The sequence below is a fragment of the Pelodiscus sinensis genome, chromosome 22 (genome assembly GCF_052426305.1).
Source record: "Pelodiscus sinensis isolate ZL-2025 chromosome 22, ASM5242630v1, whole genome shotgun sequence".
In the NCBI taxonomy this organism is placed as follows: domain Eukaryota; kingdom Metazoa; phylum Chordata; order Testudines; family Trionychidae; genus Pelodiscus; species Pelodiscus sinensis.
Window position 1 is genome coordinate 14,818,605 of NC_143073.1, and position 16,002 is coordinate 14,834,606.

At 53.0% G+C, this 16,002-nt stretch overlaps 1 protein-coding gene across 7 annotated transcripts in view; it reads right to left on the reverse strand.

The window, feature by feature from the left end:
* Window positions 1–569: 569 nt before the first annotated feature.
* CHD3 (chromodomain helicase DNA binding protein 3) overlaps window positions 570–16,002 on the reverse strand; it is a 78,553-nt gene continuing 63,120 nt past the window's right edge. For 6 of the 7 annotated variants that reach the window (XM_075908087.2, XM_075908086.2, XM_075908084.2 and 3 more), the window contains exons 27-41: window positions 13,867–13,932; window positions 12,846–12,931; window positions 12,427–12,560; window positions 11,533–11,677; window positions 10,363–10,528; window positions 10,073–10,188; window positions 9,178–9,331; window positions 7,411–7,512; window positions 6,489–6,629; window positions 5,960–6,068; window positions 4,421–4,553; window positions 3,729–3,924; window positions 1,997–2,160; window positions 1,279–1,396; window positions 570–1,070 (exon numbers count right to left, since the gene is read on the reverse strand). In XM_075908087.2, coding sequence (XP_075764202.1) covers window positions 967–1,070; window positions 1,279–1,396; window positions 1,997–2,160; window positions 3,729–3,924; window positions 4,421–4,553; window positions 5,960–6,068; window positions 6,489–6,629; window positions 7,411–7,512; window positions 9,178–9,331; window positions 10,073–10,188; window positions 10,363–10,528; window positions 11,533–11,677; window positions 12,427–12,560; window positions 12,846–12,931; window positions 13,867–13,932 — 1,934 coding nt within the window. In that variant the 3' untranslated portion in view covers window positions 570–966. Of the gene's footprint in view, window positions 1,071–1,278; window positions 1,397–1,996; window positions 2,161–3,728; window positions 3,925–4,420; window positions 4,554–5,959; window positions 6,069–6,488; window positions 6,630–6,690; window positions 6,717–7,410; window positions 7,513–9,177; window positions 9,332–10,072; window positions 10,189–10,362; window positions 10,529–11,532; window positions 11,678–12,426; window positions 12,561–12,845; window positions 12,932–13,866; window positions 13,933–16,002 lie in introns of those variants that run through there. The other variant, XM_089772459.1, reaches the window with a different exon arrangement.

Sequence of the window (16,002 nt, forward strand, 5' to 3'; positions counted from 1 at the left end):
GAGCGTCTACACTGGCACGGATGCTTTTGCACGAAAGCACATCTCTTGCGCAAAGGCACATGCCAGTGTAGGTGCTCTCTTGCGCAAATACTTTAACGCAAAAACTCTTGCGTTAAAAGTATTTGCACAAAATCTTGCCAATGTAGACGTAGCCTAACAGGCTGCAGGGGATGGGGAGAGTGACAGGCAGGGAGACACGTGGACAAACGGGGCTGTGCAGGCACAAATGGTTCTGTGGGGATGGATGCATAGACAGGTGCTTTGGGGCTGAGAAGAGGAACAGGTGGGCAACAGTCAAACACATGGGCACAGGGAGATGGATGGATCGACAGATGGGCAGGTGAAGATGGGGTGGGACAGACAGGTATGTGGGGATGGATGGACAGGTGTGTTGCCCCATCAACGGGAGCAAAGGGCAGCGCAGGGGTTTGGGGAGGGACTCGGACCCCCCCCCTCAAACACAGCCAGAGGCATGGTCACATAGCCAAGGAATGGTGCCTTTATTCCGCGCAGTTTAAACAAGAAGTGATGCGAACTGGCGACAATCCGGAGTGACTCCTGGCGCGCTCCCACCCGCCCAGCCCTTCCCTACCCCCCAAGCCAGACCACAGCGAGGTAGAACTGCCCCCCTACCCCGCTTTGGGATGGGGGCAACCTTCCCAAACCGGGGAGGGGCCTCCCCCCAGTGGGGGGGCCGGCAGGAGGCACCCCATACAGTATGTGTATATATATATATATATATTCATATTTATAGAGTAGCCGGCAGGACGGGGGTCCGGGGGCCCAACTACGAGGGCAGGACCCCCCCATCGCTCACCAAGGCTACATGCTCACCCCCATGGAGGTGGGGGGCGGTAGGGTCCCATCTGGGTAGAGTGTGGGGGGGGAGCAGATGTGGTGCCCTTCCCGCCTGAGGAAGGAGAGGGGGAGAGGGGCTGCCCCTGCCCGCAGGAGGGGAGAGGTCTCTCAGTCGTCGATACAGATCACCTCGCCGGCTCGGGGCTCCTTCTTCTCCAGGGGGTCACTGTCCCGCTCCCTCTTCACCAGCACCGGGGGGCCATTGGTGGCAGCTGTGGGGATAAGAGGAGAAAGGGTGAAAACAGATAAATCCCCTAACCCCCCACTCTCTTCCTAGAGCTGGGGAAGAAAACCCAGGACTCCTGGCTCCCAGCCCCACCTGCTCTAACCACCAGGCCCCTCCCTGCTCCCAGAGTCAGCAACAGAACCCAGGACTCCTGGCTCCCGGCACCCGCACCCCCAGGACCCGCAGGGGCTGACCTGTGATGAAGGACCCAGCAGGCATCTGGCTGTAATTGGCGCCCCCCGTGGGCAATGCTCCAGCACTGAAGGAGCCCCCAAAGCTCGGGGGGGTGGCATAGGGGCCTGGCGGGAAGGCCTGGAAGAGAAAATAGGGGACAGTAAGCTGCCCAAGCCTACAGGATGGGAGTGGACTAGGGGTGTGGCTGGGGCACCCTGCACTGTGGCTATTCCTTGTCCTTCAGAGTGAACCCCCCTGGTGCTACAGGAACCACAGGAGCTATGGTGAATCTCCCAGGAATTACAGGATCACAGGGTGAAGTCCCCCAGGTGTTACAAAACCTGAAGGAGCAAAACAACCCTCCCAAGTATTATGGGGTGGGGCAAGACAACCTCTCCAAATGTTATGAGGGCCTGTGGTATGGGACCCGTGGGGGCAGGATGAACTGCCACCCAGGTGTTACAGGGCGGCAGGGAAGGGGCAAACCTCCCCCAGGAGTTATGGGGCCCACGAGGGCAGGACAAACCCCCACTAGTTGTTACGGGGCCTGCTGGACAAGATGAACCCGTCCAGCCAGGTGTTACAGGGCCCATGGGGGCAGGACAAACCCTCACCCAGGTGTTATGGGGCTGCGGGTGCAGGATGAAACCCTTCCAGGCGCTATGGAGCCAGGATGAACCCTCCCACCCCCAGGCACTATGGGGCCTATGGGAACAGGGCCAAGTCCACAGACTTTACCGGGATGGTCTGCGTCTCGTTGCCCTTGTTGGCCAGGCGGCTAAGAATGCTGCGCTCGGACATCTGGAGGCGGGCGGCAATGGGAGGGATCCGGGACAGAGTGGCCGGAAGGCGCGTCACGTCGGCTTTCATGTCGCTCAGCAGCTCTTCCAGCTGGTTGAGCACTGGGGCGCGGAAAGACAGAGAGAAGGGGAGACGTGTCAGGTGGGGTGCGAGGGCCAGGGCACGGTCAGCTACCCAGTGGCAACCCCCACCTCATCAGGGCTGAGCCAGCCGGGACACCATAGGCAGAGCAGGGCCCATTCTTGTCTCCCCCACCCTCCATGTGGGATTGTTCAGACGAGGACACCATCCAGGAGACCATCAAGGGTGAGGGACATAACTTCAGAGATACTTGGGAAATACTCAGGGGGATGAATGCTCCAGAGATACTCAAGGGATACTCAGAAGGATGAATGCCCCAGAGATACTCAGGGGATGAATACTCCGGGGATACTCAAGGGCTATTCAGGAGGATGAATATTCCAGAGATACTCAGGGGATACTCATTGGGATGAATTCTCCAGAGACACTCAGAGAATGCTCGGTGGGATGAAGCCTCCAGAAACACTCAGGATACTCAGTGAGATGAATCCTCCAGAGATACTTGGGGGATGAATACACCAGAAATACACAAGTGGTAGTATTCAGTGGGATGAATACACCAGAGATACTCAAGTGATACTCAGGAGGATGAATATGCTGGAGATACTTGAGTGATACTCAAGAGGAGAAATACACAGAGATACTCAATTGATACTCAGGGGGATGAATACACCAGAAATATTTAAGTGATAGGGAGAAATACACTGGAGATACTCAGTGGGGATGGATGTACCACTGATACTCAAAGAGGATGAATACACCAGAGATACTCACATGATACTTGGGACAGGAATACACCAGAGATACCCGTCAGGTGGGGGGGAGTGATGGTGGAGTAATGCACCGGAGATACGCAGGAGGTGAAGTACACCAGAGACATTCACATGATACTCAGGGTTAGGGAGGGAGGTGAAATATACTAGAGATACTCACATAATTCTCGGGGGAGAAATACACCAGAGATACTCACATGATACTCAAGGAGAAATACACAAGTGATACCCAAGAGATACTCAAAGGATACTTGAGAGATACACCAGCGATACTCAGCAGATACTCAGGGCATACACCGGCAATACTCAGCAGATACTCAGAGCATACATCAGCGATACTCAGCAGACATTCAGGGCATACACCAGTGAGACTCAGCAGATATGCAGGACATACACCAGCAATGCTCAAGAGCATACATCAGCGATACTCAGCAGATACTTTGGGGATAATCATTAAATACACTAGAGATACTCAGGCATACTCATTAGATATTTGGAGGATATACCAAAGATACTTAGCTGATACTCAGTGGATACACCAGAAATGCTTAGCTAATGCTTGGGAGATACTTAGCAGATGCTTGGGAGATACTCAGCAGATACACAAGAGATACTCAGCAGATACTCAGAGGATACACCAGAGATAATCAGAGGATACACCAGAGATACACAGAGCAGGATTAAGGAGACAACCGAACACAGCGGCATTTCTGATCACAACCCCACTTTAATGATTCAGAGAGCACGGTACAGAGGATGCGTTGGACGTTACAGACACCGTCCTCTCCGCGCCCGCCTGCCCGCCCTCCTCTTACCCTTGTGAAGGACGGCGTTGGCAGGCTTGTTGCCAGCCAGGGACTCCTTGGACAAGTGCTGGTGGCTCTCAGCCAGACACTCGACCTCGGCAAAGCGTGTGTTGAGCGCCATGGCCGGGTGGCTGGGGTCCTGAGTCATGTTCAGGTAAGCGGCTCGGCGCAGCTGCTCCTCGATCACCAGGGCTTGCTCCAGGAGCTGTAGGGAATGAGGGGAGGAGAGCCAGCTAAGCTGCCTTCAACCCACAATGGCAATCATCAGCCTCCCCCGCTCTAACCACTAGGCTCCACTCCTGTACCAGGGTCAGAAAAATCCCAGGAGTCCTGGCTCCTAGCCCCCTTCTATAATCCAACAGCACCACTGCTCTCCTAAAGATGGGGATAGGACCCAAGAGTTTTGACTCCTAGCCCATTTCCCTCCCAGGGCCAGGAAGAGAACCCAGGAGTCCTGACTCCCAGCCTCCCTGTTCTAACCCATCAGCCACCTTTACCCTCCCAGAGCTGGGGAAGAGAACCTGGGGTCCTAAGTTAGGACTATCCTCTCCCAAAGGAGTTGTGACCGCACTGTTAAGAACGGTACTGGGCCCTGTCGCCCACCCCCTCCTCTCCCAACCAGCCCTGCTCACTCAGGGGGCCAGAGCAGGGGTAAGGGAAGGAGGGTCCTCACTGCCATGTGTCCTGTCTCCCCCTCCCACCTTGAACCTCCTGGCCAGGAACTTGTTCTTCATCTCCAGGAAGTTCCCCTTGTTGGCCTCAGTTTTGAAGGGCTCATTGATGATGGTGAACTGGGCGTCATTCTGGATGTCCTGCCAGCGGGCATAGCCATGTCTGTGCCAGGCAAGGGGATGCTAAGGATCCAGCCAGGCTGCAGATGGGGACTGCTCTCCCCATCTCTCTCCCTCCCACTCCCAGATGCCCTGTCAGTGGCTCACGGCAGGGGAGCGGCTCCAGAGAACCTGTCAGATGCAGGGAAGCCATGAAAGTTGTCTCAGCAGCTTCCTGAGGTGGGCGGAGACCTGGCAGGTTGGGCAATTCATTCAAAACAAACAGATTCTGTGACAGTTCCAGGTATAAATCCTGACACTGGGGCTATGTCTAGACTGCAGGCTTCTTCAGAAAAAACTTCTTCTGAAAGAGAGCATCTACGCAGCAAAAGCGCATCAAAAAAGCAATCTTTTTTCAAAAGATAGTGTTCACACTGAATGGATGCTATCTTGCATGTAAGCTGTGATTACTATGGACAGAGTGGCCACCAGGACACCTGTGCTTTCTCCTGTTTCCTCTTCTTTCGAAAAAAGTCCCTCTCCCCTGTCCACACACACCTTTTTCCAAAAGAGCTTTCGGTAAAAGGCTTCTTTCTCACAGAAAGAGGTATACCAATGTCGGAAAAACCCCTCTGTTCTTTAGACTTTTTTTGAAAGAACTCGATTGCAGTGTGGACGGAAGGGAGTTTTTTCGGAAAAACAGCTGTTTTTCCAAAAAGCTCTGCAGTGTAGACATACCCTGGGACGTTACGCGTGTGTCTATACTACAGATTTTTTTCGAAAAAAGTGAACTTCCCCTGCATCTAGACTGCTGCTGAGTTCTTTCAAAAGTAAACTGAAAGAAAGCGGCACTTTTTTCGACAGCGGAAAACCTTGTTTTACGGGGAAAAACGCCTTTTTTCTAAAGTACTCTTTTGAAAAAAGGCGCCATGTAATGCAAACTGTGCTTTTTTGAAAGAGAGTATCCAGACTGCCTGGGTGCTCTCTTTCGAAAAAGCGGCTTGCTTTTTCGAAAGTACTGGTTGCATCTTTCGAAAAAGCCTCTTTCGAAAGAGGCTTGCAGTCTAGACGTACCCTATGTGGCATATTGTGGTTGGCAGTTCCACAGGAAAATTAGCTTTGGGGATCAGTAATATCCAGTGGCCTGGAGTTCCTCAGGAAAATGGTTTTGGGGACTGATAATTTCCAGTGCCAGGGAATTCCACAGGAAAATGTTTTTTAGGGATGGTAATAACTAGTAGCACAAAGTGCCACGGGGAAATGTTTTTTGGGATTAATAATCTGCAGTGCTGGGGAGTTCCACAAAGAAATGGCTTTTGGGATTGGAAGAATTGCATTCTGGGTTCAAGTAGCGACTCTGAAATTCACAGGGGAATGTGAATCAGCTGCAAGATCTCAAATTCACACTCCCCCACTCTTGCCCCCTGCCCTAGTAGGGCGCAGGCATTGCTGGGCCATGGTGAAGGATACAGCACGATGCCGGCCAACAGCCAGTAATCGTGGCGCCGATGCCAGATCTCGTTCAACTTCCCGGAGGAGATGGCCGCCCGTTCCTCGTTCTGCCACAGCGTGTGCAGTTCTGTGGGAAAAAAGGGGGGTGGACAGCAGGCAGAGTGAGCTCTGCGGGAATGCCCACGCTGCAAACCCATGGCTGACTTCACCGAGAGGAAAGGGACAGAGGGCTCAAGGTCTCCCAATGCTCTCATGGCAGTGCTGCCGGGGGGAAAGGGGCACAGAGCAGTGTCTCCCCCTCCCCTCCCACTTCCTGTCCAGATTTCTTCTGGCTGAATCAGCCACACCTCTGCTGATCAAGGTTGGGATTCTGTTGCACCGGGCGCTGTCCAGATCCCCCCAACTGAGGTTGGGGTCCCATTGTGCCAGGTGCTACTTAGAAGACCATCCCCCTCCTCTGTGAACAGACGCTTATCCCAGCCTGCTCCCAGACACGAGCCCTGGCACAAGGATGCCCGGCACAAGGGTAGCTGAGTTGGCCTCTCACCTGTGAAGCCGCCATCTGCAATGTTGAACATGAACCGGGGCTTGTCGGTCTTGTCCTCCTTTCGCCCGTTGGCCTTGCTCTCCTCTTTGATGTTGCCCACCTTGGACTCCTTGCCAGCTTCCTTCTCCACCTTCACCTCTTCTACAAGCACAAGTGAAGGGCAGCTCAAAGACACATAGGCTACGTCTACACTGGCCCCTTCTTCGGAATAGCCATGCTAATTTAGAACTTTGGAATAGGGAAATACGCGGGGGATTTAAATATCCCCCGCGGGATTTAAATAAACATGGCCGCCGCTTTTTTTCCGGCTTGGGGAAAAGCCGGAAAAGAGCGTCCAGACTGGCGCGATCCTCCGGAATAAAGCCCTATTCCAGAGGATCTCTTATTCCTACAGGAATAAGAGATCCTCCGGAATAGGGCTTTATTCCGGAGGATCGCGCCAGTCTGGACGCTCTTTTCCGGCTTTTCCCCAAGCCGGAAAAAAAGCGGCGGCCATGTTTATTTAAATTCCCCGCGCATTTCCCTATTCCAAAGTTCTAAATTAGCATGGCTATTCCGAAGAAGGGGCCAGTGTAGACACAGCCATAAGGAATGTGCAGCCATCATTAGGAGTCAGGGTTAACACTCCTGTTGCCACACATGCAGACAGACCTTAGGCCTAATCCTTGCCCCTCACACCCACTCCCCAATGGTTGGCTGTAAAAGAGTTAGTGAGGATGACTTTTTACATGGCCATCAATAGGTTTCAGAGTGAACGCTCCAAGAGCTGCACAGGGCAGAGTTCCTCCCTCTTAGCTCCAATCACTGCCCTTCATATACAATGTCAGAAGCTCTCAGGGCCCCTGGAGTCTCTTTTGGGGGAAACTACAAAGCTGCTCAGAAGGAAACTTTTCCTCATCCCTTGCCCTCCACCCCATGTTACCTTTCTTCAGTTCCAGCCCTTCCCCGTCCCCCTTCTCCTTTGGCTCATCATTGTCACCAGCTCTCTCTTCGGTCTTCTCCACCACTGGCTTTTCTTCGGCTCCTAGAAACACAGAGCACCGAGATCCATGAACCAAGTTTAGGCCAGAGTGCAGGGACAAGTTCAGAAGAGAGGCACTGGGTTAGGACCAATCTTGGCCACAATCTGCTATGGCAACTCCCAGCTACTCTCCCAGCATCAGTTTCCCCATATGTCAGATGGGTTTCCTGGTGATAAACCCGCCAATTTCTGTGCATCATGAGGTCCACAGACAGACGGCTGCCAGACTGGGACACTCTCCATTCGCCATAACCCCCCAGAGCTGCCTCTCAATTGGGGAGAGAGGGAACATAAGAACAGCCAGACTTGGTCAGACCAAAGGCCAGTGTCCTGTCTTCAAACAGTTGCCAATGCCAGGTATTCCAGAGGGAATGAACAGAGCAGAGAATCATTAAGTCATCCAGCCCCTGTTGCTCAGTCCCAGCTTCGGGCAGAGGCAAGGAACACCATCCCGTCTAATAGCCACTGATGGGCCTATCCTCCTTGAATGTGTCTAGTTCTTTTTTGAACCCTGTTATAGTCCTGGCCTTCACAACATCCTCTGGGTAAGGAGTTCCACAGGTTGACTGAGTGCTGCGTGAAGAAAAACTTCCTTTTGTTTGTTTTAAACTTGTTACCTATTAATTTCACTTGGTGACCCCTTGTTCTTTGTTATGGGAACAAGTAAATAACTTTTCCTTATTCCCTCTGTCCACACCAGTCATGATTTTATAGACCTCAGCCATATCACCGCCTTAGTCTCCTCTTTTCTTAGTTCCAGTCGTCTTAATCTCTCCTCAGATGGCAGCTGCTCCAAACCCCTAATAATTTTTGTTGTCCTTTTCTGAACTTTTTCCAATGCTGGTATCTTTTTTGAGATGAGGTGACCACATCTGTACGCAGTATTCAAGATGTGGGTGTAACATGGGGATTTATATGGAGGCAGTAAGATATTCTCTGTCGTCTTCTCTATCCCCTTTTTAATGATTTCTAACATTCTGTTTGCTTTTTTGACAGCCACTGCACACTGAGTGGATGTTTTCAGAGAACTACCCACAATGACTCCAAGATCTCTCTCAAGTGCTAATAGCTAATTCAGGCTCCATCATTTAGAATGCATAGTTGGGATTATGTTTTCCAATGTGTGTTACTTTGCATTTATCAGAATGAAAATTCATTTGCCATTTTGTTGCCCAGTCATCTCGTTTTGTGAGATCATTTTGAAGCTCTTTACAGTCTGCTTTGGTTTTAACTATCTTGAGCAGTTTAGTACCATCTACAGATTTTGCCACCTCACCGTTTGCCCCTTTATGCAGATCATTTATGAATGTGTTGAATAGGACTGGTCCCAGTATGGACCCTTGCAGGACACCACAAGTTACTTCTCTCCATTCTGAAAATTGACCATTTATTCCTACAAATCCTGCAAATCATGGAGGTAGCGACCTCCACCAGCAGTGTGGTGGGTTTGGGGTCCCTTCCAAGCCCCACAGAACCAGCTAAGAGCTGAGATGTTAGCTAAGCCTTCTCCCCATAGACACTAGCCATACATCCAGCAGAAGGTCTGGCCCCACTGACTCCCAAGGAGAGATGCCCATTGACACCAGGTGGGGATTGGACCATTCCCTAATCTAGGATTTAACCCCCATATTGAGCCTGCTGCCCCTGCACAAAAAACCCGGGAATTACCCGATTTCTCCTTCTCCTCCTTGACCAAGGACTCTGCCTCTGGCTCCTTCTCCCCCAGCGCCATGGGCTCCTCTTCTTCTGCTTTCTTGCCTACCTCTGGCTCGCTCTTCTCTCCAGGGGAGGTGGTGAGCGTTGGCTGCTCCAGTGTGGGACCCTGAGCAGGAGAGGATACTAGTTGGAGGGGGAGAGCAGGGAAATCGCTCTCCACAGAGCAGTGAAGCCTCAGAGCTCTGCCACGCAGCCAGGAGCCTAGGACCTGGAGCCAAAGTATGTCTAGTCTGAGCACGCAGATGCCCGTGGTTTCCCTCCTCCAGGGCCATCATTTCGCTCCCCCTGCAGCCAAGTGACTCATTAGAGCTGTGGAACGAGGGGTGGATTATCTCCCATGGGTGGGGAAACTGAGTCTCAGAGGGAGGGCATCCCCTGGATTTTAGTATCACACAATTAGGGACATGCCCCATAGGTGAATGGTAAAAATGATGGCCAAAGTTCTTGGTGTCAGCCCAGGGGAAAACGTGCAAATCTTGAAAAGACCTGAGCCCGTTCCCCACCTGGCTCTGCCCACAGAACCTTTGCGCCAGGATGAAGGGATGGGCATGCTCGGCGGAAACGCGACCCGGAAAGCAAATATGGCTACAGAGGGTGAGGTGAGTCACAGGCTGGACTGTAGAGCATGGAGATAGGCCCAGAGCAAGGCATTGCTACCTAGGTTTAGCTCCTGACCCGTCTCAGTGACTCAGTTTCCTTGTAGATCTCTGGCTGGGCTAAGAAGGCCAAGATCTGCCCCAGCTTCCCTTGGCAGGGCCCTCTGGTCCTGGCCCCCTGGTAGTCTGCCTGACTGCTGGGGGCAGCCCAGTGTTGCCTGCCCTCCACCTCTTGGGCACTGAGCACTCACCTCTGTCTCCACCCGGTCATTGCTCTTCGGTTCTTTCTCCGTCTCCTTCCCCTCCAGCTCATCCTTCTCAGCCAGCAGCCCCATGCCATCCCCTCGCTCACTGGGGGCAGGTGTGGCTGTGAGAAGATGGGCGTCAAGTGGGCAGTGCCAGCCGCTTAGCCCCATGCATGGATGAGGGTCGGGGGCCCCCACGGCAGGGAGAGCTCCAGGAACCCATGCAGGTGAGATTGTGTGGCTTTGGGTTGGCGGGGCTGTGCCCAGGATCCAGCCCCCTGTGGGCCAGGCCTTACCTGGCTTGGAGGTGCAGGGTGTGTTGGTACAGCTGGGCTCAGGGGTGGTGGTGGAGGTCTTGATGGTGGGCGAGGAGGCACGAGACGACCTCTTGGAGTCAGCGCTGGGGTCAGGCATGAGCTCAGGCATGCTCCACCGCCCATTGATGTGCTCGAATTCCTGCACCTGCGGGGGAGCAGCAGATCATGTTCCATCAGCCCTGCCACCAGGCGGCCCCAACCCTGCGCAGCACCATTTGCCCTCCCTGGGGCTCAGGCACAAAGCTAACTGCCCCTTCGCCCTAGCCCACGAGGGTCTGATCATCGTCTAAACCAGGGGTGGGCAAAAGGGCCTCCATAGGCTGGATCCAGCCCGCCAAGCAGAGGCCCTGCCACTCCCCCGCCCCCAGGGCAATCAGGGTCTGGGGGCAGAGGAGCACGTGAAGCCCTGTGATGAGCATGTGGCACTTAGAATTGCCATGCGCTCCTGGCAGGGAGAAGACTTCGCACGCTCCTCCACCCCCAGGCCCTGAAGTCTCCTTCCAACCAGGGGCATGCACATCTAGAGGGAAGGCGGGGCGAGAGGGGGTGTATTGCCCACCCTGGTCTAGACAGTGCTTGGCCCTGCCATGAGGGCAGACCTTTCGAGGTCCCTTCCAGTTCTAATGTTGTAGGATTCTAACTGCTACACAGAGTGAAATCGGGGCCCCGCTGTGCAGGGTGCTGCCCAGACCCTCTGACAATACCAGTGCAGTGCACAGTCAACTCCCCTCACTCAAATGAAATCGGGGGCCCTGTCAGACTCACAGTGTGAAAACAGACCCTGTCTCAGAGAGCTCAAAATTTAAACAGATAACGGGCAGGAGGGGGAAGTGAGGCATGGAGCAGGAACTAGGGGTTTGGCCCAAGGTCCGTGGCAAAGCCAGAAACAGGCCCCCCCAGTCCTGAGACATACCCAGCCCCCGCCCCCTGCATCTCCATTCTGGGATTGGTTTCAACAGACACCGACTAATACTCTTCCCAGGCTGCTTTCATCCCAGGGCTCCTCCTTGGGGGCTGCTCAGCCCGAACCCCTGATCCTCCCCTGGCAAATCAGGCTGCTCGCTGATGCTTTGCAGCTGTTAGGCTCCATCCTGCAGCCCTGGGGCCCCATACACTTCTCCCTCCATCATGCCTCTTTCTGTGACACACCTTCTTCTTCACCAGTGACATGACGCCGATGCGCGTCAGGACCTGCTGACGGGACAGCCCCTCCCTGGGCACGCCATCAGCGAAGGTCTCGGAGCCGTCTGCCCCGGGCTCACACAGGTGCCTCATGAAGAGGGAGACGTAGGCCCTGCAGGGAAAAGGGGGCGGGAGACCGGGAGCTGAGAGCCATCATAGGCAGCACTCTGGAGCCCTCTGTTGAGTGAGAACAGCCCTCCCAAGCAACTCGGCTGGAGGGGAATCCTGGCTGGTTGCTAGCAACATGTGAGGGCTAGGACACACACCAGCAGGGGGCTGTGCTGCCCTTACACATACGTACCTTGTTTAAATAACCATTATTAGGATTCAGAGTTAAACACAGTGCAGGGGATGCCCTTGGCTGGCTGGCACACAGGAGGGGGATCACTGGTGGCAGGACACCAGCCATGCTGTGCGTTTTCCCTGGCCCCAAGCGCCTGCCATCAGACCCTGCTTCTCATCCTGCCCTGCTGAGGGGCACCCCGCGGGGAGCCTGTGCAGCAGGCTGGTTTAGGAGGGCAGCCACAGCTCTGGCGTGCTTCCCCGTCCTCCAGGACAGCTGCCCCCGCAAGGGGGTGATATCCGTCTGCGTGAGGGAGGGAGTACTGCCTTCCCACACCCCCTCCAGGAAAGCAGACGGGCTGGTGGCTTGGCAGGGTGCTCAGATGAGTAAGAATCGTCATCACATGGCAAAGGGGCAGTGGATTGAGGGGGCCTGCATCCCCTGACCCTACTGTGACCTACTCTAAGAGGTATAAGGACGCAGTGCCTGACGCACACTGGCTGGGGAATTGGGAGGCAAGGGCTCCCCACTCAGCCTGGCCAGCTCTCCCCAGACAAGCACCCTGTGCGCACACCTACTTAAACTCCTTCTCCGTCTTGCCCCGCAGGTCCCGGACCAGCCACTGGGAGGTGAAGGCATCCTGGGGGGGCATCCCCCAGCGCATGACGGCGTTCAGGAAGGCCTTGCGTTGCCGTGTGTTGAAGCCTAGCACCTGGCAACAAAGACAGGTGAGAGAGAGAGCCCCTCGGTTCCCTCCTCAGGCATGGCCCCCACCCCCACGAACCCCCAAGTGTCCACCAGGCCCACTGCTGAGAGATGAGGCCCTTCTTAGAACATCCAGAGCTCAACACAGCCAGGGAGAGAACCCAGGAGTCCTGGCTCCCAAACCCCTCTGCTCTAACCACTGGGATCCAATCTCTTCCCACAGCCGGGGAGAGAACCCAGGAGTCCTAGCTCCCAGCCCCCACTGTCCTCCTAGATTCTGGCAGTGTCTCACCTCAATGTTGCCCCCGACTCGGGCCAGCAGTGGAGGCAGAGGTTTGTCTTTCTCATTGCGGAGCTGGCGTTTGGACTGGCGCCGTCCTGTATGGGCAGAGGGAAATGCTGCGAAATGCCCCTGCCCGCCCGCCAACCCAGAGGCTGGAGCCCCTGCCCCAAGAACAGAGCCAGGCAATTAGCGTTGGTACGTCTGGCGCTGCTCTCCAAGTGCTGACACTGTGGACCCCACCCTGTGCTCACCCAAAACTGAGTCCCTCCATCTTCCCTCCAGGCCTAAGCCTCCTGTCACACCAGGTGTAAGACCCCCTGGAGCTGGTGGTCAAAATATAATTCCGACGCTGGGCCCGGAGCTTCCCGCCTGGGCCAGCCACCTTCAAGGGGCACCAGTCTGGGTCACATTCAGAGACTGCATGGAGACCGAACCCAGGAGCAGTAGCTAAGGGTGTAAAATGTTAATCAGCTAGCTGGTTACCCAGTAAACATTACCCTTAATGGCATGCTTACCTGGTAACTAGTTAACTAGAGGGCCAGGCAAGGGGAGCAGTTCCCTGCCCGTGGTGCTGCTGGAGCCCATACGGCCAGAGCAGTCCCATGCCCATGGCAGGCTGCCCAGACTCCAACCACAGGGTTAACTGGTTAAATTATTACAATTATATCGCTTAACCTGTTAAACTTTTACATCCCTAACAGCTGCTGAGCTGGCCACGTGGGCCCTTAGTGGTGTTTCCTGGCATTTATGCAGCCACTCAGCTGATTCAGAGAGTGCCCACAGCTAGGATTGTGTTTCATTCACACAAGCCTCGGTGCACATAACAATTATTCTGCACCATGGATGGAAAAGGTTTAGGGGGAACTTTTTGAAGGGAAAAAAATAATCCCCAGAAACAAAGATCTTCACTCCTTCAATATTTCTGGAAATTTGACATCCCTACTTGGGGCTTAAACGACTTGGCCCTTGGAAAGGGTCTGTCTTCCCTCGTGGACAAAGAGCTGATCTACCTCCAAATGCCATCCCTCACCTTCCGGCCTCTCATCGAAGTCTTCGTCCTCCTCTTCCGATCCCACTGAGTACTCGGACTGATTGTCTGAAACATCATCAGGCTGCTTAGTAATCACAACTGTCACTTTTTAAAGGGTCTCTCCCGTTAGCTCCCCAGTCCTGCCCAGAGCAAGTGGGGGGAAGCAGGGAGTCCCAGAACAGATTCCTCCATCTGAACCCCATGCTGTCTTGTTCCACACTGGAGACTGGATGTGAAACTAGATATACTGACACTTAATTCCTGTCTGTCCCAAAACTGAAATTCAGAAATTTCCCACAGGGCAGGAATTCGGGAATATTTTGTTTAGGAAACATCAAAATGACCCTCCTGATGTAACAGTGAAACATTCGAAAGAATACACAGATATCGATCCATGCTAAACATTATGCATCAACATACCAAATAAGAATAATATAAATACTACTAAGAGTTGCATATTGAATTTATAAAGTATTCTGCATAATATACTAACAACTATGTGCAATCCTTTATGTTAAATGTAAAATGCTGTAGAAAATATATTTCTGTAGAAATAATGCTGTAGAACTTATATTTATATATTGGTTATTTTTAAAGTGCTCTAGATAATATAAACTGTTAAATATAAAAAGTATAATGTTTTATGTATTTTCTTTTTTATTTTACTATAGCACTTTTACTCATGAATAAAATATCAACAATTAAACAAAGAATTACACAGAAGCTCTGCGCTGGCTCTTCCAGGTTGTAATCTCCTCGCCGCAGGCGAGTAGATTACATTATTTGTGGAGCTCTGGTTGTATATATCTAGTATATATTTGAAAGGTCTGTGAGAGTGTGTCTGTCTGTTCATTTGTTCAAGAACTCCTCCTAAACGGTAAGAACTAGGGCCATCAAAGACAGTTTGCAGCTTCCTCTTATTATAACTTAAAGCAAGGTCAGGCTTTGGTTGTGTGTGTGCCTGGAATGGGATTGCTTCTCATAAAACCACACAGAAATGATACAGAATTCCCAGGCATGTGAAAGGGGCTGGCTGAAGGCACTCCCCACCATCTGGGACTGCCCCAGCACTGAGCCTCCCACCGAGGTGCCCTTTAGAGAGGGCAGAGGAGCTGAAGTGTCCCCCTCCAAATTCATATGGGAACGTTGCAGGCTGTTCTCCTAGGGAAAGTGCACACTTTGCTGCATTCCTCACTCTGGCTGCGGAGTGCAGGGAGCAGACAAACCTGGATTTGCCCTAGCCGGGGGGGATATGCCCCCAGGCTGTGCCTACTGGAGCTGCAGCGGCCATGGAGATGTGCTTTTCACCTGGCCCCAAACTGCTGCAGCGAGAAAGACTGGGGTAGTCCTCCCTCCCCGTCTGCATACTGAACCCCTCATCCCCAGCTCCATCATTTTAGTTTCCAACAAACATTAAGGACTCGAGCAATGACGGGTATGAAAATTAAAAGTTCAAGTTTTTAAAACTTAAAAGGAGCTATAAAGAGGGAATGATGCTCAGCGAGAAAGTCAAAATGACACAAACCAAGACCCCCCGTGGTGATAGGAAGTATTCTGACATTTTCTCATTGAAATAGACATGATCCCACAACCCATTTTGGTTTTGACAAGGCAGCATTTTTCCGACGGAACACAGCTGTGGGGATCATTTTCTAATTTATTCTGATTAGACACATGAACAGTGAAAGCCATGAACTGATACTCTTGGAAGGGCCAATCTGATGATTGGATCTGACCTTCAGTGTAGAGCAGGCCAGTTTCACCCAGGAAATCGCTGCACCTGGCCCATGTACTGTGGGGGAGCTAGAGTGGATCTTACAGAAAGACAGATCCACCACTTGGTGGGCAGGCTGTGCCTGTTTGCGGTGAGGAACCTGCACCCCCTCCAGTCTGAAGGCATCTGCCTTCGACCCATAGTCACTCAATTTAATGTGCACTGTCCTGGAAATCCCAGCCCTGTGGAGATTACATCACTTCTTCACCAACAGATTTCCATTTGAGGGATGGTCAGCACCGATTTCACCCAAAATGGGAAACAGACCCGCTTCTGGTTACTCATCCCATAGCTCTCAAGGATTATGGGGAAACAGAGGGTTGGGGTTGGGAGCTCAGCCAGTGCTGGAAGAGCCAGAAGCA